This window comes from Astatotilapia calliptera, chromosome 10 (genome assembly GCF_900246225.1).
Source record: "Astatotilapia calliptera chromosome 10, fAstCal1.2, whole genome shotgun sequence".
NCBI lineage: Eukaryota > Metazoa > Chordata > Actinopteri > Cichliformes > Cichlidae > Astatotilapia > Astatotilapia calliptera.
The window spans coordinates 25777893-25801057 of NC_039311.1; the positions used below are offsets into that span (position 1 = coordinate 25777893).

At 39.3% G+C, this 23165-nt stretch overlaps 1 protein-coding gene across 12 annotated transcripts in view; it reads right to left on the reverse strand.

Moving 5' to 3' along the window:
- The window catches only part of ncam1a (neural cell adhesion molecule 1a), a 268916-nt gene that overhangs the window by 61096 nt on the left and 184655 nt on the right, over positions 1–23165 (reverse strand). For 6 of the 12 annotated variants that reach the window (XM_026181159.1, XM_026181161.1, XM_026181158.1 and 3 more), the window contains exons 2-9: positions 21660–21734; positions 19185–19394; positions 18423–18566; positions 14415–14552; positions 13448–13565; positions 11069–11229; positions 10353–10495; positions 3747–3776 (exon numbers count right to left, since the gene is read on the reverse strand). In XM_026181159.1, the coding sequence (XP_026036944.1) occupies positions 3747–3776; positions 10353–10495; positions 11069–11229; positions 13448–13565; positions 14415–14552; positions 18423–18566; positions 19185–19394; positions 21660–21734 (1019 nt within the window). The remainder of the gene's footprint in view (positions 1–3746; positions 3777–10352; positions 10496–11068; positions 11230–13447; positions 13566–14414; positions 14553–18422; positions 18567–19184; positions 19395–21659; positions 21735–23165) is intronic. The other 6 variants (XM_026181160.1, XM_026181164.1, XM_026181169.1 and 3 more) reach the window with 1 other exon arrangement.

Sequence of the window (23165 nt, forward strand, 5' to 3'; positions counted from 1 at the left end):
GTCAGTAGGTGAAAAAAACAACATCAGTAATAAAGAGAAGCCCTATGAAATGATTAATAAAACTGCAAGCCTATAAAACCCATGGCTGTTAAAAAAACCTGTAACAGTTTATCTTCCCTTTGGGGGACACAGGCGACACAAAAAGGAGATATACATCTTCGTTCTAGGTGCCATAGTATTTGCTTTTTATTTTAGGCATTCTAGCTAGAGCTTCGGCGTGCAAAGCTCTGGCCGGTAAACTAGAATATAGATGTAGTATATAACCGAGTCATATTTGTTGTGTAAGTATTACGTCAAAAACAGCTTTTCTTTGCAGAGCAGGGTGACGCAGATGTGGCAGAAATATTTCTGCTGTTTACGGAAGATCTGAGGGAGTGTCCTGGAACATTTTGAAAGGGCAGCATTAATCTTGTCTTACTGCAGTAACACAGGAAAGAGCTGTACTGGGTACACTGGTGGAATATAAACAGGAAAAAAGGTTAATAGAGAATAATGCTTTAATGATACAGCACAGGTAGCAGGGAGAGGGGAGACCTTTGAACAGGATTCATTCATTAACCAAATCATTTTAATTACAAAAATGAATTATGGTGGTAGACTTGTAAGGCGATGTATGGACAGGATTTTTTCAGTGTCTTGTATTTTGCAGTCACTGCTGATTTGATCTGCAGAGCAAATCTTTGTACACGTGTTTTGCTTGTCGTACATTCTGTCCGGCAAGTGTTACATGAAGAGGGAGACTGTCAGGCATAACATGCACAGGCTCTGTCTGTGTATTCATTAGATGTAGATCTGCTATTCTCAGCAATCACGGTGCAAGAGCCATTTATGCTTTATCTTCCCAAAATACTAGCTCAATAAAACGATGTTAGCGCTATATTAATAACATGCTGAAATTTTATAACCACCTCCTCCTTTGAAAAAAATGAGGCAGTTTAGGCAGCTAAAAATAGAACTTTTTAACAAAGCAGATGTCGGCGAGCTGAGCCAACAGTTTAAAAAAATGAACTCTGCTACATCAAGAATTCAGCTCATGAGTAACTGTCTCCCAATTTGGTATCAGGATCCTTTAACACAACGTGGCACATGAAGATATATATTTGTGGAGAACACCTGACGGACAGGACAAACCTGTGCCTCCTCCAAAAATTTAACTTTGAAACTACTGGGAGTGGTCCTTGTCAACTTTAATTTCTAGAATGTTGATTTATGGAGCACCCTGATGGCCCAGGGGTTTAAGGAACAGAACATGAATATACAAAGGGGTAGGCTATTCATACTTTTAATCCAGCCTGGGACTTGTGTTGCTTGCTTATCATTCCCCATCTATTTCTGTCCTTAATTCTTTTAATTTCTCCACTGTCAAATCTTTCATCAAGGAGAAGTATACCAAGAAAACTAAGTGCAATTTCTCTACTTGGCATTCTCAAGCCCTCCAAAGTGTTGAGGCAGGAAAAAGGTTACGATTTTAAGACAACGGTTAATTTAAGGCGTCGGTTAACAAAAGGCAAATGGTAAATAGAGTTCTATTAAACCATTTCCTTTATCTATAATTGTCTTTACTTAACATGCATCGAGTTGCTAAAAGAAAAACAAGCAGTCAACAACATGGTCATATGATCTTCTTATGAGTTGAAAATCAGTCAGTAGGCAGGTTATAATAATCAGACTTTTATCTGGTTTAAGTGTCAAACTGTCTTCCAAAGTGCACTTCTTAATGAAATAAAGATAAAGTGAAAAGGCTTTGCTGTTGTCCTTAGCATAATTTCACCTTTCATGTTCGATTGTCTTCTATGACTAATTGTTTAATGACTGCTTTTTAGGGTTGCTGATTAACACCTGTCAGCTCGGTTCACCTAACGTCCAATGAAAGCAAGGCCGACGCTATTACTGAAGATCTGTTCGATCCATTCTGTGCCGCAATAAGTACATTCGCTGACAGCTGACTTTCTGTGTGGGCCTACAAGAAAAATATTTAATGGGCTCGTTTGTTCACATCTAACTCTATGGCTTTATTCTTGGAATTTATTGAAGTAGTCTGCATGATTCACAGTTCAAAGTACCTGGGCCTAGGTGCAGCCCCTCAGTCTAAAACAGGCAAATGTAGATCCCTTACTCCTCCCTTTAGGATAGCTTTCTTCATATAGGTCTTTGCATAGGTCTGTCGTAAGGAATAGCTGCTCTCATTGACATCATACAAAGCCAAAAAAAAGCTTCTTTCAACTGAGATGCAGTCCTTAGCCTTACCTCTTTGCTCACATGTATTCCTACATAAGCAAGCAAGCAAAAGCATCAGTAAATCACTAGAACAAAGTAATAGCAACAATAAAAACACCAAAGAAGTAGTCTTTAATTGAACTTCTGTAATGAAGTGCACAGTCAAGGATGTCAAGTACTGAAAAATCTGTAGTGACCCTTGGATTAGACTGGGCTCAGAGAGGTAAGAAAAAATGTGAAAGTGCTCCCGCTAAAACATAAAAGCATAGGTCACAGCAGTAGATCCATAAAACGCAACTTAAAACCCAGTCAACAGCCCAACAAGGTGACGTGATTATTGTCACATGCTGGGATAAGGCTATGTTAAACAGGCGTGTGGAAAAAAACTTTGCAGCATTACATCAGCAGGAAATGAGTGCTATGACTGATTGAAGCACGTTATTGAAGCCAGTTAGGACAAACTTGTCAAAACTCTGAATCTGTGTGTTATGGATGCTGAATATGACAGTTAATTCTTAGCTTGGTTCCTTGTCACAGTGGTGAGTGAAGTGAGCTGATTGTACTGTGTCAGTTCTATCCAAAGGTAGTAATTGTTTTTGCAGCAGGCCAAGAGTTTGCATGTTTTTCTTTTGTGCCAAACAACAGAACAGGAAGCTCAAGTGCTTTGGGATTTTTTAAAAATGCAAACACACTTGGCATCCTTAAGCTTACCCTGTAAAAATGCTTGTTAATGCCATTCTAAGAGTTCTACCTAAACATGAGCCTTAAAAGTGGACAATGCAAACAGAATTCTGTCAACCTTCTTTGTATTAGAGGTTGAAAAAAAACCTCTCAAATCCTGGAGAAACAAAATCAAAACTCTCTACTTGGCTACATATCAGGGGCAAGGAAGACTTTTTTTCCCATTTGGGTGAGCTGACCTAGTGAGACCACAGTATAAATGAGGCCCCAAGGTGACTGAATGAGGCAGCTACTTCAGTGCACAGTTGAAACAAAAACATGCAGGCCCCTGGCCCATGACAGAAGGCTACACCATTAAAATCCATTCTGTTATTTGCTAGAGTTTGGTGAGTTAGAGTTAGTTTGCTCACAGCAGAGCAGACAGTGTGTTTTTTTTGGGTGTCCAGCTGCTGATCAATCAACAATACAGGATTCATCTTTTTTTCATGCAAAGTCTGAGCATTCACCACACTGTGCAGCAGGAAACAAAGAATGGAGCTACTTGGTCTACACCGAGATGCCTGCGTCTCACATGGAAATTTGTTGACAAAAATAAACAGTGATAAACTAATGGAGCAAGTCTAAATGCATACTGGAACTAAATGTATTAAATGAACTGTACTACGTGGCTATTAGTCTACACATTAAGCGCAAAACTAAATATGGTGCATATTAAATGTGGGCTGAGTGATAACACTTCTGCTCTGCAAACAAAAACAAAAAAAGGTGGTGGGGGTAAAAGTGGTAGTCTATGATGCAAGTCTGGGCTAGTACATCTAGAATCAGGCTACGATATTTGGTAGCCATACCTCGTATGTGTCTGGTCGAGTCCAAGAGGCCTAGAGAGGACAGAAGCAAAGAGGCAAAGACAAACAGCGACACAGTGGAACAAAGTGAGCTTTTGGAAATGACCCACATAGAACGAATGCAGACTGGCTTCAATGTGCAATGACTGAATCTTTTAAATACCGTTCCATGGTTTTGTTTTAGATTGTTAAAGCAAACTCAAGCAAATACATTGTTGCCAATTAATTTCCAGAATATCTACAAGCGCGTTTTCTCCGTTCTTGGTAGTTTCTGGTTTTTATCTGTCTTTTAAATGCTATCAATCATAGTTTACTTTGTTTTTGCAACGCACAACATGTTAAAGATGGAAGTAGCCTCTAGGCATGAAGAGGTAAGCAGATTGCACATAATGACTTCAGTAAGCACTGTCCTTAATAAGAAATGCTCATAAAATATTCACATTTTGAGTAAAATAGGTAACAGAGGAATGAGGGATTAAAGGTGTAGCTACTTGTGGGAGAAAAGTTAAAAACGCATGAACGTGTATCCTCATTTTCTCAGATTACTTCTTGCTTAATCATATGTGATTCCAAAAATGCCAAATGGGAACAGCCAAATACTCAAAATGGGACTTAATAAACCAGTGGCTGACATCAGAGTGGTAAAGACCTTAGGCGCTCTTTTATAAACCATCTAAGATTTCTGCATTTGTATTAAATCGGTGATGCCATCTTGCAGTAATGTAACTAGAATTTAAAAAAAGATAGAATACCAAATGCAAATATCAAGAGTAGTTACCGATTTGCCTTTCAGGCAAACAGCCGTGATTTTTTACAAGATTTCTAGAAGCGGGACTTGGCACTGTTCTGATGTTGTTTATGAAAACTACAGATTGGATTCAGCTGAATAATTTCATTCAAAGCTTTATTTATTATAATTAAACAATTAAGACCAATGATGTCATAAATAGATTATATCCCTCTGTTGATGTATTAAAGGCTAGCTGAACATTTGGCATTGTCTAGTTCAAGGTTTTCTTGATGTGAAAATGACTGTTATGATGAGGGCCAGGCTTTCCAACTTGGCAATCAAGGAAGTAACAGAAATGGTCAAAATGCCAAACTCGAGCACATTTTCCTAGAGCTGCATGGGGCCAGTTATTAATTAATGTACTCTAATAAGAGAGAATTTGGAGGCACACTAAGGGAAACAAGGCACTGCAACTAATTATACAAGAACCACTACCGGCACCTAGGGACTTTGTTTCCTAATCAGCACATTTTCTCATCATGGCTTACAGTGGGGCAAAAAAGTATTTAGTCAGCCACCGATTGTGCAAGTTCCCCCACTTAAAATGATGACAGAGGTCAGTAATTTGCACCAGAGGTACACTTCAACTGTGAGAGACAGAATGTGAAAAACAAATCCATGAATCCACATGGTAGGATTTGTAAAGAATTTATTCGTAAATCAGGGTGGAAAATAAGTATTTGGTCAATAACAAAAATACAACTCAATACTTTGTAACATAACCTTTGTTGGCAATAACAGAGGTCAAACGTTTACTATAGGTCTTTACCAGGTTTGCACACACAGTAGCTGGTATTTTGGCCCATTCCTCCATGCAGATCTTCTCGAGAGCAGTGATGTTTTGGGGCTGTCACTGAGCAACACGGACTTTCAACTCCCGCCACAGATTTTCTATGGGGTTGAGGTCTGGAGACTGGCTAGGCCACTCCAGGACTTTCAAATGCTTCTTACGGAGCCACTCCTTTGTTGCCCGGGCGATGTGTTTTGGATCATTGTCATGTTGGAAGACCCAGCCTCGTTTCATCTTCAAAGTTCTCACTGATGGAAGGAGGTTTTGGCTCAAAATCTCACGATACATGGCCCCATTCATTCTGTCCTTAACACGGATCAGTCGTCCTGTCCCCTTGGCAGAAAAACAGCCCCATAGCATGATGTTTCCACCCCCATGCTTCACAGTAGGTATGGTGTTCTTGGGATGCAACTCAGTATTCTTCTTCCTCCAAACACGACGAGTTGAGTTTATACCAAAAAGTTCTACTTTGGTTTCATCTGACCACATGACATTCTCCCAATCCTCTGCTGTATCATCCATGTGCTCTCTGGCAAACTTCAGACGGGCCTGGGCATGCACTGGCTTCAGCAGCGGAACACGTCTGGCACTGCGGGATTTGATTCCCTGCCGTTGTAGTGTGTTACTGATGGTGACCTTTGTTACTTTGGTCCCAGCTCTCTGCAGGTCATTCACCAGGTCCCCCCGTGTGGTTCTGGGATCTTTGCTCACCGTTCTCATGATCATTTTGACCCCACGGGATGAGATCTTGCGTGGAGCCCCAGATCGAGGGAGATTATCAGTGGTCTTGTATGTCTTCCATTTTCTGATGATTGCTCCCACAGTTGAGTTTTTAACACCAAGCTGGTTGCCTATTGTAGATTCACTCTTCCCAGTCTGGTGCAGGTCTACAATACTTTTCCTGGTGTCCTTCGAAAGCTCTTTGGTCTTGGCCATGGCGGAGTTTGGAGTCTGACTGTTTGAGGCTGTGGACAGGTGTCTTTTATACAGATGATGAGTTCAAACAGGTGCCATTCATACAGGTAACGAGTGGGGGACAGAAAAGCTTCTTACAGAAGACGTTACAGGTCTGTGAGAGCCAGAGATTTTCCTTGTTTGAGGTGACCAAATACTTATTTTCCACCCTAATTTACGAATAAATTCTTTACAAATCCTACCATGTGGATTCATGGATTTTTTTTCACATTCTGTCTCTCACAGTTGAAGTGTACCTCTGGTGCAAATTACTGACCTCTGTCATCATTTTAAGTGGGGGAACTTGCACAATCGGTGGCTGACTAAATACTTTTTTGCCCCACTGTATGTATCTTGATTAACTCATTCATGTAAGTACAGAACATTGACTTCCACCACTTATCCTCTATTAATATAAACTACGTACAGATTCCTATCATGTGGTATAAACGTTCAAACCACAAAGACCTTCAGCTGAACTGAGATGATGTCTTAATCATACATTACACAATGACGCCATTAGCTGTGTTTTTCTCAAGCCAGTAATATTCAAAAGAAGAAGCCGAAGACAGAAAAATTCCTGTTCTGTCATTGCACATCATTATGAATATGTCTGTGCTCTCGTACCCTGGCTGGTATGAATGTAGAACTAGAATGTGAATGGAAGACAGAGCGTGGCAAACAGGAAAGTAATGATGAATGAAGATCCAATGAAAATTAGTGACAGCTATTACCAAATGATCAGCGGGATTTTCTGACTACAGCAACATTAAATCAAAATGTATCTGACAGTGATAGATAGGGAGGAGAGGGATGATGACAGCCTGTGAATAGAAGACATTCAGTGGCAACTGTGAATACGACATGCAAGTCCTGTCTTGCAGGTGGAAGATTACATTCAGAAAGTCGCAATACAGTCACGGCTGCCGCAGCTGATTGGCAGTGATGAATTGCACAGTTAATAGGAAAATATGAGAATATTTTAACTGACTCAAATGTACAGACTGATCATTTTCCAGCACAACCGGAGTGGTGAACGGATAATTTGCACAAGTTTGCCATTAAGTCTAAAATAAAATCCGTCTCAGTTTAAGAACAACTTAACGAGATGTCTGCATTACAAGAACTGAATAAATAACACATTCTTCTTTAGTACAATGTTGTTCAGAAACAACAATATCCTTCAGTTTTTTCCATTCTTAAAGACCTCATAGTTCCATATCCCCCCCCCCATTATAACACTTTGCTCTTGGATTGAAGGCTTACTTCATAGGATATAAAAGTAGAGTGGGAGCTTCAGCTGCAGGCCCCTCGTCTGTCGAACCAGCTCCCAGCTTAAATTTTGGACACACACTGTGTAAACTTCTAAATTAAATTTAAAAAGTAAAGCTTAAAACGTTCCGTTTTTGATAAAGCTTAACTATTAGGACTCAAGTGTTTCTTGTTTGCATCTAATCATTAGTTATTATTAATCTCTGGCTCTCTTGCACAGTGTGTCTTTTGTCCCATGTCTCTCCCCAGTCGTAGCAGATGGCTGCCCCCTCCCTGAGCCTGGTTCTGGAGTTTTCTTCCTGCTAAAAATGAGTTTTTCCTTCCCACTGCCACTAAGTGCTCGCTCATATGGGGTCATCTGAATGCTGGAGCTTTCACTCTATTACTGTGGGGTAATAGATAAATAATGATAAAAAGCACCTTGAAGTGACTGTCGGGATTCGGTGCATTATAAATAAAACTGAATTGATTTAAATCATCCTGCTGCTGTAAATATAACTGCCACATTTGGTGCACAGTCTCACAATAATGTTATATTTTCTCCAATTAGCCGTCTGAATGCTTAAACAACTGTATCAACGATATTTACAATTATTAGTATAGAGAATGTTTACAATATGACTAGAAGAGAGTTTGTCAGACAGTCATTACCATGGTCTTTTTAGTTTTATATTATTCCACCAAAAATCAATAGTTCATTTCACAGAGATATATTTAATGTGAAAATGAGCTACATGGTAACTTTCAGACATAATTCATCACAATGCACCAACTGACAGAGCATGTTAAATGAAGTAGGCCAGCATGGCCCAAAATACTGTGCAGCTGACTCTCTTATGCCCTGTGGGAAATAACAGGACAGGTGCTTTCATTGCATTTACAGTGTGTAGCTCCAAGAGTAGTTCCTCTATTGTTCTTACACACCTGTGTCATTTGAAACATTTGAAGAACAACTGTGTCTGCTATGGCAGGACAACAAACACTGTTGAACTATTTTTGTGTGGGAACATATTTCACAGGAGTTACAATACCTCTCAACAGTCAAACAAAAAATGGACTCAGGGTTTTCATGCTAAATGCTGCTTGTAGTGACAGGGTACAGCTTATCTTATGCCTAATTAAATGCCAGCATATTGTTGGCAGGAACAAGTTTTATGCCAAATTGTGCTTTTTTCCTGTTATTCCACAGCAAATGTCCCGAGGCCAGCAACCAGTCTGCAACCCAGCTGTTCTGTGTATCAGGGAAATATGCAGTGTCCAACTTTAGTGCTTTTAGAAGTAATATAAACATGTGGCAGTATGTAACGCAAGCTGAATCACAAACCAGTGCATGAAATGTTTTTCCCGAATCCAAAAACCTGGTGGAGGCAGCGAGGTAATTATCTTAATACTGTTTACTGCATTCACAGAAAATTACCCCTCTGAAGTGACTAATCTGTTTGCTGCTAGCACCATGTGCATTGTCAGAATAGACCGTTAAGATGGATTTTTCAAAATTATACAATTTTAATGAGCTGATAAGAGCATAACAATAGACTTCGGATGAGACTCTCTCACTAGGCTGGCAACTGCCAGAATGCTGTGACCACTGCAATGGAGAAAATAAGGAAAGGAATGGTGTTCATAGCTTACACATCCTAAGAAGCCGTTTACCATATCCTATAAGCAAAGCTTTAATCCAGCGTTATCTCCAGTGCTCCTGAAGGACATGAAGAGGAAAAACTAGGATATACGCCAAAGCATGACAAAGATGCATAACCCTTATGTGGCTGCTTTACTCATATCGTGTTCATCCTGGGAAAAAAGTGCCCACTCGTTCCCAAAGTGGATTATCACAGTAGTTTGCCAGAGTGGCATAATTGGAATCACAACAATCTGATTCATAGCAATAATTAAGCTAATGCCAATTAAATCATTTTCATTTTGTTTTTTAAACTCTTGTTTGATTTACTGTGAATTTTAAAAGAGCACTTTTTATAGTAAATTCACAAAAAAAGGAAAGAAATTTCCATTAAAAGCCAATGAATAAAAGATGTTGTAGCGTGTCAGATGCGCTGTTAAAAACATGTGGGGAGACATAAGAAGTCTGCACTCTCTCTCCTCTATCAGTCACAATGTAAATGTACAAAAGCATTAAAGCAACTCGGGCTGTATAAGACAAGGCTGTCAAAAGTTCAGAGAGATCGTGAAGCAACATCAAAACCTCATTGTGCAAAGTTCAAACTCATGTAACAATGAGAAATGTACGAAGCACTTTTAGCTGCATTCCCAGCACGTGGGTGGAGTTGAATAGCCAACTGATTAGTTATTAATGCCATGAGATGAAAAGTGACGGAAGTGAAAATAATTGGTGGGATTTCAAGGCTGAATTTTAAAAAATGAAAGTCAGTGAATGGCTGACAAAATTCCTTAAAAATGTCCATGTGAGTTTTTGAAAATTGAAATTGAAGCCTTTTTCTGAAAATTGTATTTAATAACAGCTGCCAACAAATCTGGAGAGCATGTGCTGTATTGTATATTACAGTGTAGGTCATAATATGTAAGTGGTACAAATTATGTGGAGGCTCTGTTCTAGCTTTCATCCACTTTATCTTTTCTAAATGACATTTTTTTTAATTTGTTGTTTGCCATGTTGTTCCTTAAGAGCAGAAACGTTTTAGGCAAATTTCTCAAACAACTGTAGTTTTATTTTTGGTACCTCTCTGTCATTAGCACCCCTTTTCCTAAAAACACTGGCTTTTTAAAACACTTCTATTAACTGGAAAAAAATGGTTTCTGGTGCATGACCACACAGCAACTCTACCTGTTCTCCTTCAGTGAAGACCTTGTTTCCAAAACTCCAGGAAATTGTAGGTGTTGGGTCACCGGAAGCCTGACATGTCAGGGTGACTTGATCATCAAACTCCGAAGCAGTTTGGTTACTCAAGTAGGTAATGTTGGGTTGGACTAGAAGCAGGACAGAAACTGTTATTAGAATTGGTTTTCTAGACACATAAATGTGGGTTCCTTCTCCAACGAGAGTCAGCGGGGCAATTTCAAATATTTAATCTGTTTCTTTATTCTTTTTTAAACAGCTAATAGATGCTTGACATTTATCAACAGCTATTACCACTAATCCACCTGCCTTTTTTCTATTAACTGGGTTTGATAGTAGAGGTGGAAAAATTCTTAGGTTCAAATCACCACATAAACTCATCAGCTGCTGACAGATGAATATATGCGATCAAATGATCACGTCACTGTGAATGACACATTTGACATGGCCATTTGATCCATGGCTGATAGAGACGTTTCAGTATTACTGTGGCAAGGAATACAGAGTGGTTTCATACCCCACTGAGTTATAACAGAGCCACAGGACTACATAATTTCCTCATAAAGAGATACTGCACTTTATGTTACGAGTGTGCAGCAAAGTGCACAAAGTACAACAAAGAAATGTCAGAGATGATACAAAAAAACCAGCCGCCGTGTTCTTTATGCTAAGCAAACCATCAGCAAATGGAGTCATTTTCTTACCAAACACGCTTAGGCTGACTTCCTCCGCTTTCTCTCCCGCCTTGTTCTTGGCGATGCACGTGTAATCTCCTTCATCCACTTTGGTGACATGTTTTATTAACAATTCTGAACCATCCTCATTGAGGCTGTACTTATCGCCGTCTTCAAGGACAACGCCGTTACTGTAGCAAGGGGGAAAAAAGAGGAAAAGAGAAGTGTCCGCGTCACATGTATTTACTTGCACAACTTGAGGAGCCTACGAATAATTTTCTAAACTCACTGACAAAGAACTGTTGGGGTTTTATCTACTGAAGCAAGCAGCTCGCAGACAACAAAGCCTCGCAGACCAAAAAACGCTGTCCTGTGCTCAGTGCTTCTAAGAACACCTCCAACATTGCCTCAGATTCTGTTTGCCTTTGGTCTCCTTCAGCCTTGTTTTTAAGAAGGTCATACACCGATTGTATGATGACGATGCTTCTTTTAGATTTCAGAAAACACTCCTACTCTCAGGAGCCAAACTTTCACTTGAGGTTAGAATCTCTCTTTTCTTTTTTCTTTTGTAGTGAATTAAGTGTTCGTAGACCTGGAGTAGCAGCATTGCTCCAGCAGCCAGACAGTGAATGACAGGCCTGTCAGCGACTAGAACAAATAGAGCTTTACCCCTATGTTTTTTTCACCGCCTCACACATCTATCCTCCCAACAACCTTCCTGTCCATCTTAACCCTCTTCTAGCCAGGGCCTGCTTCTTCCTCAGGATCACACATTAGATCTGCTGCATGAAAGACAGCTGTGAGCGGGATTTGAGTTCAGTCGTCTTATTTACTCATGCAGCAGCAATCATGCTTTGTCTAAAGGTTTCTCCTCACTGCTGCATTCAGACATGAATGATGCACCAAGAATATTAACGTGCACTGAGCAAACAGCTGCATGAAGAAAAAAAACACGTTCGGGCTGACGTCCTTGATTTCGTCTCCCGAAAGCATACATTTGCACAAGTCGGTGGTCGTCAAACAAAAATATCCTATTCCAGCACGCACATGCTTGGTGTATTGGTAAGTTAATGTTTAAAATCATTACTAACTCAGTAAACCTCCTCTTTAATCAACAGAACTTACTTAATTAAACACATTTCAAGTACCAATTTTTGAACTACTACCAATTAGCGGTTGCTAAGATGCATATGCACCTTGTTCTCACTTTGGTTTATTCTGCTTGTTGACCTATTCATAATCCCTATAAATATATATTAACAAGTGTCATGTAAAAATTAACTTTATCAAAAGCAAGCCTGCATGAAAGGAGTCAGGGACAGAAGAATAAAGGGGACTGACTGGTAAGCTATGAACAGCAAAGTCACAAATCTGGTCTGGTCACGCTACTGTATGCAGAGATGTATTATTTCCTTATTATTACTGTGTCCAGCAGCTGGAGAGCTGGAGAAAAAACAACAGAGATACCCCGACAGCTGCCTCGGGTAGCGCACATCCTGCTAAAGGGTAGCCTCGAACTTATAAAAATGTCCCCATTAAATTGATGCTCCTTGCTGCACAAAAGATAAAAAACCCCGAGGTCCTTTTTGATTAGGAATGTTTGTAACTAATTGAACTGACCTGTAAATATAAATTGCAGCCATTAGCGTAGCATAACAAATTCCTAATTGCCATGGAATGAAGTTTCAGGAAGACTAATTTTATGCAGATGTAGCTCCATCCTATCAACCCTTTATCTAGTAAGAGGCAAAAACACATGACTCATTTACCCTTTTACTGTGGATGTTATTACAAGGATTTTGATCATTGAGGTAAAAAGCCATCAGAATATCTCTCCATATCATTGTGTCATAAAATGGACTGCTGAAGTGAAAAAGCAAAAGGTAACAGTATATAAATCTCCCGCTCGCTAATGAATACTAATGAGTGTGACTTATAATGAGTTTCTATTGAAAAGCTGGAATTAATAAAAGCCCTCTATGTGCTTTAAGTACTAGTACACTGTATAGTGCATAGTTTGTCTTCCATTGCTCTGCTGCAAATATCATTCATCTCAGCTTAATCTTATCAGGCTGCTTTTACCTGCTTGGCAGATTGCCACTTAGGGGGGTGGGGGGGGGTCATTTGTATTGACGTCAGTGTTTCTTTTTGGTTTGTCGTTGAAGTTTTGGACCTGAGAAGGATTACTGTGCACCAAGAATAACAGTTTGTAATTCATAATTATTCATTTCATTGCTCTAACTAATATTGCTTGTTTCGAGGTCAAGAACAAGAGGATCTGAAGATGAAAAAAAGAATAAATAAAATGCTTCATTTTTTGTGGAAGCTCAAAATTTCTCCTGACGTGATCCGGGGTAAATCTGAACTCTGCTCGTCACAACAGCCAGATAACAAGATTGAATGACGTACTGTGCCCAAGTCACGGTGGGTTCCGGGAAGCCATCTGCATCACAAGCCAGTAAAGCTGATTTACCAACGTCTGCTGTAGCGTTGACTTCTGGGTGCCTGACACGGATGCTGGGAAGCACTGAAAAAGATACAAGATTAATTTGAATTTCAAGTAACTAATGTGTATTTATAAATTATATTTAAAGAGGTTTAATCTAGATATGTAGATTCAAAACCTATAAATGATTTTATTACTTCTTTTTGCACATTCCATATAAAATTAACCAAACACTGAAAAAACGTTCACAAAAAAAAAAAAACCTTTTTGGTTTGACTTGTTTTAAACAACTACCGAACCCACATGGGGATAATGTAATTGTAGTAAAGTTTATCCAAAATGCACTTCAAGTTTCCTCCATTGAGTCGTGATAAAACAGACTGGATGTTTCAACATAGCTGAAATGAACATATTTCACACACATATAACGATATTTCCCATAGTTACACGTCTATTTCTTAATTTAGTCAAAGGGTTCGAAAATAAAAATGCAATTATCCCTGAAAATCTACAGAGTAGCTTTTAAGAAGTGATATTTCCTCAAGAAAATTGCCCAAAATCATTTTTTTAAATAGATTTTTCAAAATTCTTCATCCTGATAGTTAAAGGACTTTGATATTTAAAAGCAATTTGGGGATAATGTTGCTACTAAAGGTCAGAGCATCTGCAACATTTTCTGAGAAATCCACAAATTTAAAATCAATTTCTCGTCATTCTGGTCTGTAGTTGTTTGAATGTGTTTCTCTAAACCAGAAACTTGAAAAAGATGGCTAGATGATCTGACTAACTATCTAACTATCATTGGAGCAACAAAAAAGTTTTAAGGGTTTTAGAGCCATCTGGCTCATTACTGAACCCTGCTCTGTTAAGCCACACATTGAGAAACAGCAGGGCAGGCAGAGCATAGAAGGTGGTGTATACACTGCTTACCGTTAACAATGACCTTCATAGTCTTGAAGTCAATTTCTCCCCTGGCCATGACACGAGCCTCACAAGTGTAGTTGCCCTCATCTGTCTTTTTAATGCTGCGGATCTGCAGGTGGCCATTATCCATGATCTTAAATCGAACTTCAAAAAAAGGAAAAAAGAACAAAGAACAAAGGTTCGAGATTGTGAAGATTACATTCTCAACAAAACAGTGGAACAAAAGAAACGTGATTTAATAAGTCTTCTATGAATTAAGAGATGATCAGTTGGGGCAAGATTGAGAAAATCCTTCCTGGTAATCAAATTATTAGATGAGAGAGCTTCATGACTCTCTGGCTACAGTAAACATATTTTATCAATGTTTTAATCAAACCCAGATCCTTGACAAACAGTTGCAGCTCTAATTAAACAATGCACAGTAACACAGCGAGCTGTCTTAACAGAAACCTGGTGTTATTTTTCACACATTATTGAGAAAAACTATCCAGCACTTATTAAAATCCACAATTTACACAGGGGACTCATTAATTTTAGTAATGACTGTTGCCTCAATCAAGTGACGTGTTCTTCCTATCAAGTTTAAGAGTTACACAGTTTACTGAACAAACAATTCCACCTCAGTGACTCCTACCACATCGCACCATCCATGGGAGTGAAACATTTACATAGTGTACAAAAAATAAATGACTGAAATGTTGAAAAGCTTTTAAAGTTTAATCCAGGAGTCTAAAAGTTAAGAAGAAACAACGCTTTTGTTAAACAGCTCTTATTCAGGTCACCGTGACATATTTTACAAGGAAGAGTTGCTGTTGGGATTTTTAACTCTGCAGCTTGCAGCACAGGGTTAGGTCAGCGACTGCACTAAAGAAAATTGCATAAGCAGTTTTTAGTTTTCAGTGTCGGTTACAATTAGTGGCTTTTCCAGTGAAAAACACATTCCTTGACAAGAATCCAAGAACAAAGGCAGGCTTAGCACAACAGTGTGGTGACTCCAGGCTCTCCAGCGGTCACCGAGGGAGGGGTTACTTCAAGGTTAAAATAGTCCCCGGTTCAAGTGTGAAACAAAACCCAGACTCCTGTTTTATGTCCAGCTCCCACACTAGATCCTAGTTTTTCACTGAACTTGCTAAGCCATGGCTGTTTTGGACCAATTTGGTCAATGCTCCTCCCAAGAAGGAAGCTATTGCCAGATTAAATGATTACCAAATATTGTACATGAATTTAGGCCCTCCTCATATTTTTGGGCAGAAGAGACCAAATGCTGAAAAGCTCATAATTTCATTTTACACAGAAGACAGCTTGGATTCACAGCAGCTACATTAGATTAGATTTTTTTGGCAAAGTGTTCAGCAACACTTACAGTTTTATATGTTCGGTATGTGCACGCTCACAGTTTCCTCCACAGCCGAGCTAAACACCTTTGTTCTGTGTGCTTACTGGCAAAGCAGAAATGGTTCAAAACCCAGGACAAACAACAGATAAAGGGATTATAATACAAGAAGAGTTTGAAAAGTTTTTATAGTGTTTTTTGATATACTAATGTGACATATGGATAAAATAGATGTTCAATTACATCAAAGCTACATCTCTGATCGCCCGTGCGCAGTGAGAACGAGACCCAATTGTGTACATCAAACACCTCTAACTCCCGAAACACAAAATTCCTTTACTAAGAAAGAGTTAGAGGTTAAAAATGTTGTTAAAATGTATGTGTGTATTTATAAAGATAAGAGGATCCTGATAGCTGGGGGGGGGGAGGGTCTTTTTTTATGCGTTTCAGGATTTCCTGCTTCCAGTTTTTCTATTGTTGTGGGTTTATGATTATTATTATTGTTCTTGCCTCCCCACTGTTCCTCTGTAATGTGTTTACTATTAGTTGTCTCTTCTGTGTGATTAGGGTTGTTTCCTGCTTTACTTTAACAGTTAATTTTCTCTGGTGTTTCAATTCGGTTTTGAGCCTCTGTTTGTTTGATTTTTCTGCATTACTTTCATCTACATTTCCTTCCTTTGCCGTGTGTGTGATCCGCAATCGCTGTGCAGTGTATAAAGAGCCCTTTCCTTCTCTTTGTTGCATTGCCTGTGTTTTTTATGCTTCTTTTTCTCCTCTCGTGCTGTCTGTTTTCTTCTTTGGATTCATTCTCTGGCTTTTTTGGATTCCATCATTTTTCTTTTAAATCGTCTTTCATTATCTGTTGTTGTTTATATGAAATCATAAGTGATTAAAGCTCGCTTTTTGTTTGAGATCTCTTTCTCGCGGGTCCTAGGTGTGGGTCCTCAAGTCTGCAATCCATACAAAATCAGAGTGAGACATGAGGAGCAATAGTAAGATCTCACCACCCTGAAAGACAGTGGTTCCCAAACTTTTTTTGCTAGGCCCCCCTTTGTTTTACAAGAAAAATGTATTTCATACCTCAAACATTTAGTAAACAATTAAGCAAATACAAGTAAACTGCAATAAATTACAGGTAGTAATAAACAACTCTTTTATGGTACGTCCACACCTACACGGGTGTTTTTAAAAACGCAGCTGTTTCTATGCGTTTGGACCTTTCGTCCACACGTAAACGGCGTTTCGAATCACTGAAAACGGAGATGTTTTTTTAAAAACTCCTTTTTGCGTTTACCTGTGGACGAGGAATACAGAGTTCGTCACGCAACGTCAAAGGTATGCGCCTTTTTTCACATCATGCTGTGCGCACGTTATTGTTTACATGAGATGAATTGCAGAATGGCAGATAGAGACAAAATATTGTTACTGTTAATCTGACTATCTGCAGGTTTTACACGCTTACATATACACACGCAGTTACTGTCCCTCCATTTACAAAGGCAGATGCGTCACGGTGCAATTATTTTATATGTAGTTGTTTTTTTCCTCTGTAATAATATTCATCATTGCTATCAATACATTTTTCAAAAAAATGCCTCTCTGTGCAAAATGGGTTTAAAAACATAAAAAACTGTGGGATACTGTTTGTCCGTGATTTAAACAGCCCAGCGCTGCTCCCGACGAAGGGAAAACCAATTCTGCAGGGGAGACCTACCTTGGCACTTGTGCAGGTGAAACCAAAGGGAAGATAAGCTTCACCATATTTTCTAGTCTTTGGCTTAGAATGAGGTTGGTTTGGAAACCTATTCAGCTATGCTTCACCTCCTGCTTTGCGTTTGTGTGGGCGCCCCATGCTAGCAGTGTCCACGTGGTTTTTTTTTTTCCCTTTTCATACCACGCCCCCCCTGCAATGGCTCTGTGCCCCCCCTATGGGGCGGGCCCCACACTTTGGGAAGCTCTGCTGAAAGAGAAGGCATCAAATGTGTCAGGTATGACCTGAAGTCAGAACATGAGATGGAGGTGGTTTGCAAACTGTTTATGCACAGAGCACCAACGATGGTCAGACTTAAGCAACTTTTGCTTTTGTGGCTGAACTTTACTTCATCATTGCCGAAACAGATGCTATGATTACGATTTGCAAAGCAACAAAAAAAATCTGATTCTAAACTAGCAAATCTGGGTAGGTTTTATTACTGGGTTTTTTTGCTGTTATTGTTGTTAGTGACAGCAGAAGCTTTCTTAGATTACACTTTCCTTCCTTAAAAAAAACCATGCTGAGTTTTTCAGATTTTTTTTTTCCAACTATAGTTTTCCTTTATTTGGCAAAATTAAACTCAGGTGTGCCCTCAGACACATTTTCTAGTGACAATAACCACCTCTTGCTAGGCCTAAAAATACAATTTTCATGTTCACGCATCATCTATGAGGTCTAAAACTACTTTCCAATGGAAAACGGTTGGCTTTGTTCATAGATGATGGGCAGCAGGAGAGGGAGATGAGGAATAGCGTGGCAAATTGATTGGAAAGCATGAACTGGCAAACAGCATTGGCAGGGAGGTAAGGTGGCTGCTCACAGAGTTAAGAAGATGGAATGGAAAGGCAGGTTGGATGTGAGAAAGCAGCTAAGCAGTGGGGTGTTTTTTCCCCTCTTTTTCTTTTTCTTTTTTTTTGAACAGACTCACCATCTTTGGCAGGTTGGATCTTGGAGCCCTTGTGCTTCCAAATAATAGTGGGTGGTGGTGAACTGACAACATCACAGACTATGTCAGCATCCTCACCCTCGATGAACTCCTGCGGGTTGGAAGTACTCTTGAACGTGATCTTTTCTGTGGGGGAATGGACATATTACACATTTTTATATGTATTAACACAGAGAGTGACATTTGTAAAGGTGAAAACTTACACATTTTCAATTTCAGTGGTTCACTTTGGTGTTTATATTACACATACCAAAGTTTCCAATAATTAGGTCAGTATATTTGAAATAATCCCCATGAGCCAAAAACTTCAGAGTGAGCTAAATGCTCAGTTTCCAGTATGTTATAGTTCAGTTCTTATTATGGTCATTTCACACAGCCCTGGCTGGGAGAACAGCAACCCCTCACACCTGCTGTTTAAATCTTCTGTTTATGAGAGGGGCAGCCAGTCGGAAGAAAGCTGTCTTAAAGGGACGGTGCTTAAACGGCTGGTTTCATACAGTGGATAAACTCACCAAAGTCCAGCTTGCCAAGCTAGACTGAGAATAACAGTATGGAGCTGGAAATCAGGTTACCTTTAATAACATAAACACTGGCTCTCTCTATTTGAAATGCATTACTCAAAGAGAGCGTTGATAGTGGCTGAGTTACTACAGTTTATGCAGTAATGTTGACTACCAACATGTGAAAAAATAACACTCTTCACTGGTAAAGTCTGTAAAGACTGCAAAACCAGGTCATACTTACGGAAGATCTTTACTTGGACAGTGGCCTGGGCTTCCTTGTCTCCATCCTTTGCCACACACTTGTAGATGCCAGCACTGTCCACGGTGGCGTGGTATATGGTGAGAGTCGACGTGGCTTCATCACTGCGGCTCACAAAAATGTCTGCCCTGTTGGGAAGGATCTTCTCACCGCTGGGGGCGTACCAGTCTATGTCTTTAGCATCTCCTACCACTGAAAATAACAAAGTAAATAATGAGATAGAAAAGCAAAACTTTTTTTTTTTAAGAATTTCACAAGTGGCCTGTAAATAATAGTCAGAACCTATAGGATTGCAACTGAAATCTGTTATCTTGTTTGGTGCTTTTGATGTTTTGCTATAGCTTAGATATGCCTCCCGCTTTGACTCTGAGCATGAACTTGTAGAGGATGCCATGGGCCTGTTACATCACATTACAAAGCTAGTGTGTGCATCTTAATTTAAAATTCAAACTTAATTTACTGCAACGATCACTGCACTGTGTGATGACCTGGGGAAGAACTGTCATTGCTGGCATTCATATTCTTCACATCTGTTCATGTTGGAATAAAGTAGTTGTAGTTCCTTATTTCCCTGATGAATGCATATGTGGAGCTGATTAAGGTTTGAGCTAGACTTTGTTCTCATTAGAGAATGTGAATAAAAATTGTTAAAAATGAATCGTAATTTGAACAGAATATATCAAAACGAAATTAAGAATTCTTGGTTTGAAGATGGTTTGGAAGCATTACTGTGAAATCACAATCTGTTTTCATCCAGTGTATGTTATGTAAAGCCAAAGACTAAACAGACACAGCAAAACATAAAAAGGGAGATATGAATTATTTCTGTTTCCTCAGTAGGATTATTCAGTAGGAGGAAACTTTGACTAAAAGAAAAATCAAACAACGTTTCAACATTATTCATCTTTTTATAAACAGTAGTACAAGCAGAGGCAGTTTTTTGTTTCCCTGAAAATTATTAATACTATCTCTTCTCTCAAGGAGCACAAACAGCTCTAAATGTATTTTGACACCCTTTTCAAACGGAGGAATTCGAGTTCAAACGAATGCAAAAATTTCTTCATAGAACAAAGAATGAAATCACTTAGTACTTAATGTCAAGGCTTCATATTCCACACACAGACACCCATCTTTGCTTTTAGGGCTTCATTTTTACAGAAACATTCTGCTAAAAGCAGTGAAACAACAGGTCATTAGTGGGAGAGAAGTGGTTATTTTTTCAAAAAGAAAAAAAAAACATTGATTGCATGTAGTATGCAAAAGAAAATTTTGACTGGACTTTGTAATTCCTGTGAAAAACAGTCCACCACTACTCCTTCCATAACAATTGGGTATGTAGCTGCCTGGTGCTGAAAATCAAATAGACTTGTTGACTTGGATATGTGCAAGTGTGAGCACCTCTGTAAAAGGAAAAGTTTTGTCACTTTGCTGCTCTGGAGCATTCAGCTGTAAATTAACACATTGCCATGATATTCCCAGGAGCAGACATCTCAGCAAATTCACCCCAAGATCAAACCGTGCAATGCTCAGAGAAACTGCATCTCGGATTCAGCAGGTCTCAGCCAACATAAGAAATATTAAAGTTCATGACAGTACAAGTATGGGATGTTTGGAAGTGTTCTTTGGAGAACTGAGAAGTGGAGATGCTTTGACATAATGCACCGCAGTTTGCAAAAAGCAAATACAGCTTATCAGCACAAACACCTCAGAACAACTGTCGAGAGACAAAGTCATGTAGGAAATGATTATTTCAAGTTAGTCCGGCTACAGGTGGTTCAATAAACTATTTACTCATAAGTCCTATGAAGGTAGCTGTGCAGTGTTTTGAAGTTTCTATTTCAAATTCAAGAAAATGCAATTCATTCATTGTCCAGCATGATTGTAACTCACATCAACGGGATAACGAGAGAGATGCTTTGAATTTTCATACTGGACGACCCCTCGTAAGGGCTATGGGTATGCTGTTAATTCAGTCCCCATCAGCTTTGTTTTGTAGTGTAGAAGTAACCTGGGTTAATAAGACCAAATGAATGAATAATCTCTATTCAGAAAATTAGGACGTTATTTAAATGTAAGAAGATGTTGTGTAATGGCAGACTGCAGATCTGTCTTTTGTAAGCAGCATCTGTATCACAGACAGGCTGACAAATGCACAGAGAGAATGTAAGACCTCTGTCTCATTATCTTCTCATACAGCACCTCTCTCCCACCTCTTCTATGTCTTATTTCTTACATGACTCAGATCTCATCATCCCACCACCTCCACAGAATAAGCCCGTCAATTTATCCTTGTGATCTTTTTCTCTTTTTTCCTCCACCAGTACACCAATCTCATTATTTAACCTAACTTGTATTACTTTCATCAAATTACCTCAATAAATACTGCCAATATTGCTAGATGAGGTGACATTTGCATCAAGCCGTGTTAAATGAGGGATGTAGGAAGATCACTCTTACCTTCGCAGATGAAAAATTTGGAATCTCCTACGCTGATCTCCCCTTGTGGTGGAGTAATTTCCACCTGAATGGCAGCTGGGCGAAGAAAAAAAGACAGGACAAAATATAAATTAGTCTCTGGTTCAATCGAAAGGAACGGTGACACGGGGCTGAGACACAATAAGGCAAGACTCAAAGTGAAATGGCCATGCCTGCTCAAAGGAACAACCATGTTCAGGCAAACACTTGTATGTAATTTCTATGCTCACTAGAGTGCAACATCTCAATGTGCAAATGTGTTTGAGTTTAAAGTTGCACCCACAAAGCAAAGGAACTCACAGAAGAAATAATATGCGTCTTTTGTGGCGTATGTATTTATTTTGCACCATGTTGTGAACTGAAACCTGCACTGCTGAGCAAGGACACGTTGGTTCTGGAATTTGCTTTCCCTTATTTATAATTTGCGATTTACCCCTAGGAAGCAAAACTGTACCTTTTGCTACCAACACTTCCATTTTTGTTGTTAGTGAATTGTGTATCTGATTTCCTCTCTGACACTTGACACTCAAAGCACAAAGCTGGCACCTGAAGGCAGCATAAAAGAAAAAGTAGCAGAGTGAAAGATAAACTGAACTCTTAAAGAAGGACAAATCCTAACTAAATTAGGCGAGACGCGGACTTAACATTTGTTTGCTCACCTTATAAAAACGACCTAACTAAGCCACTCCGAAGCATTCTTGCATCCCGACTTCTGTTTATAGACGCTTAAGAATACATAATACCATAAAGGCTCTAATGCACATCTTCTCTCAGCATCAGCTAAAGCTACAGTGACAGAGATGAGATTTAAAAAGAGCAGAGAGAAACGCTTGCATGCACCCTAACAAATTTGAATTGATTTTCAAAGGCTTGATCAGCTAATCCTAACTCGCCAGTGCTCCACTGTACTACAAGGGATCTCATGACTTTTTAGAGTGACATGGTTTAATATATGACTCCTATCTTCAATGATATGTGGCACAGGACTAAAGCAAAGCCTGTGAAGTAGAAATACCACAGAATCGTGATCGGAGCTTGACAGAGAAGTCCCGCGGAGTCTCCAGCATGTGGCCACTTCACACAAATGAGTGAGTCAGTCTCAGCTCAATTCTCACCAGGAGATTCATGGGAATGGTTTGCGAGGACTTGCCATTCATAGACAGGTAGCCAACTATCATCACAGCACAATGTGGCATTGTTTCGTAATGCTACAGTTTCGCCATTGCAGAAAAACCTGCATGACTAAGAAGATAATGTCACATCAAAGACCTTTGCTGCTCTTTCTCTCCTATACACATTTTATGTGTAAAGGCATCATCATTATGGTGTGAAGCTTTACCTCAGCCATAATTCTGGAGTGAGGAGAGTGAACACCGCATCCAGACACACAATGTGCTTTTGTGTTTAGAAGCATTTTGAAACCAATATGGTTCTCAGTGTTTTGGCCAACCGTATTTTCTTCTTCTTTTTTTATGCTTGACTAAAACA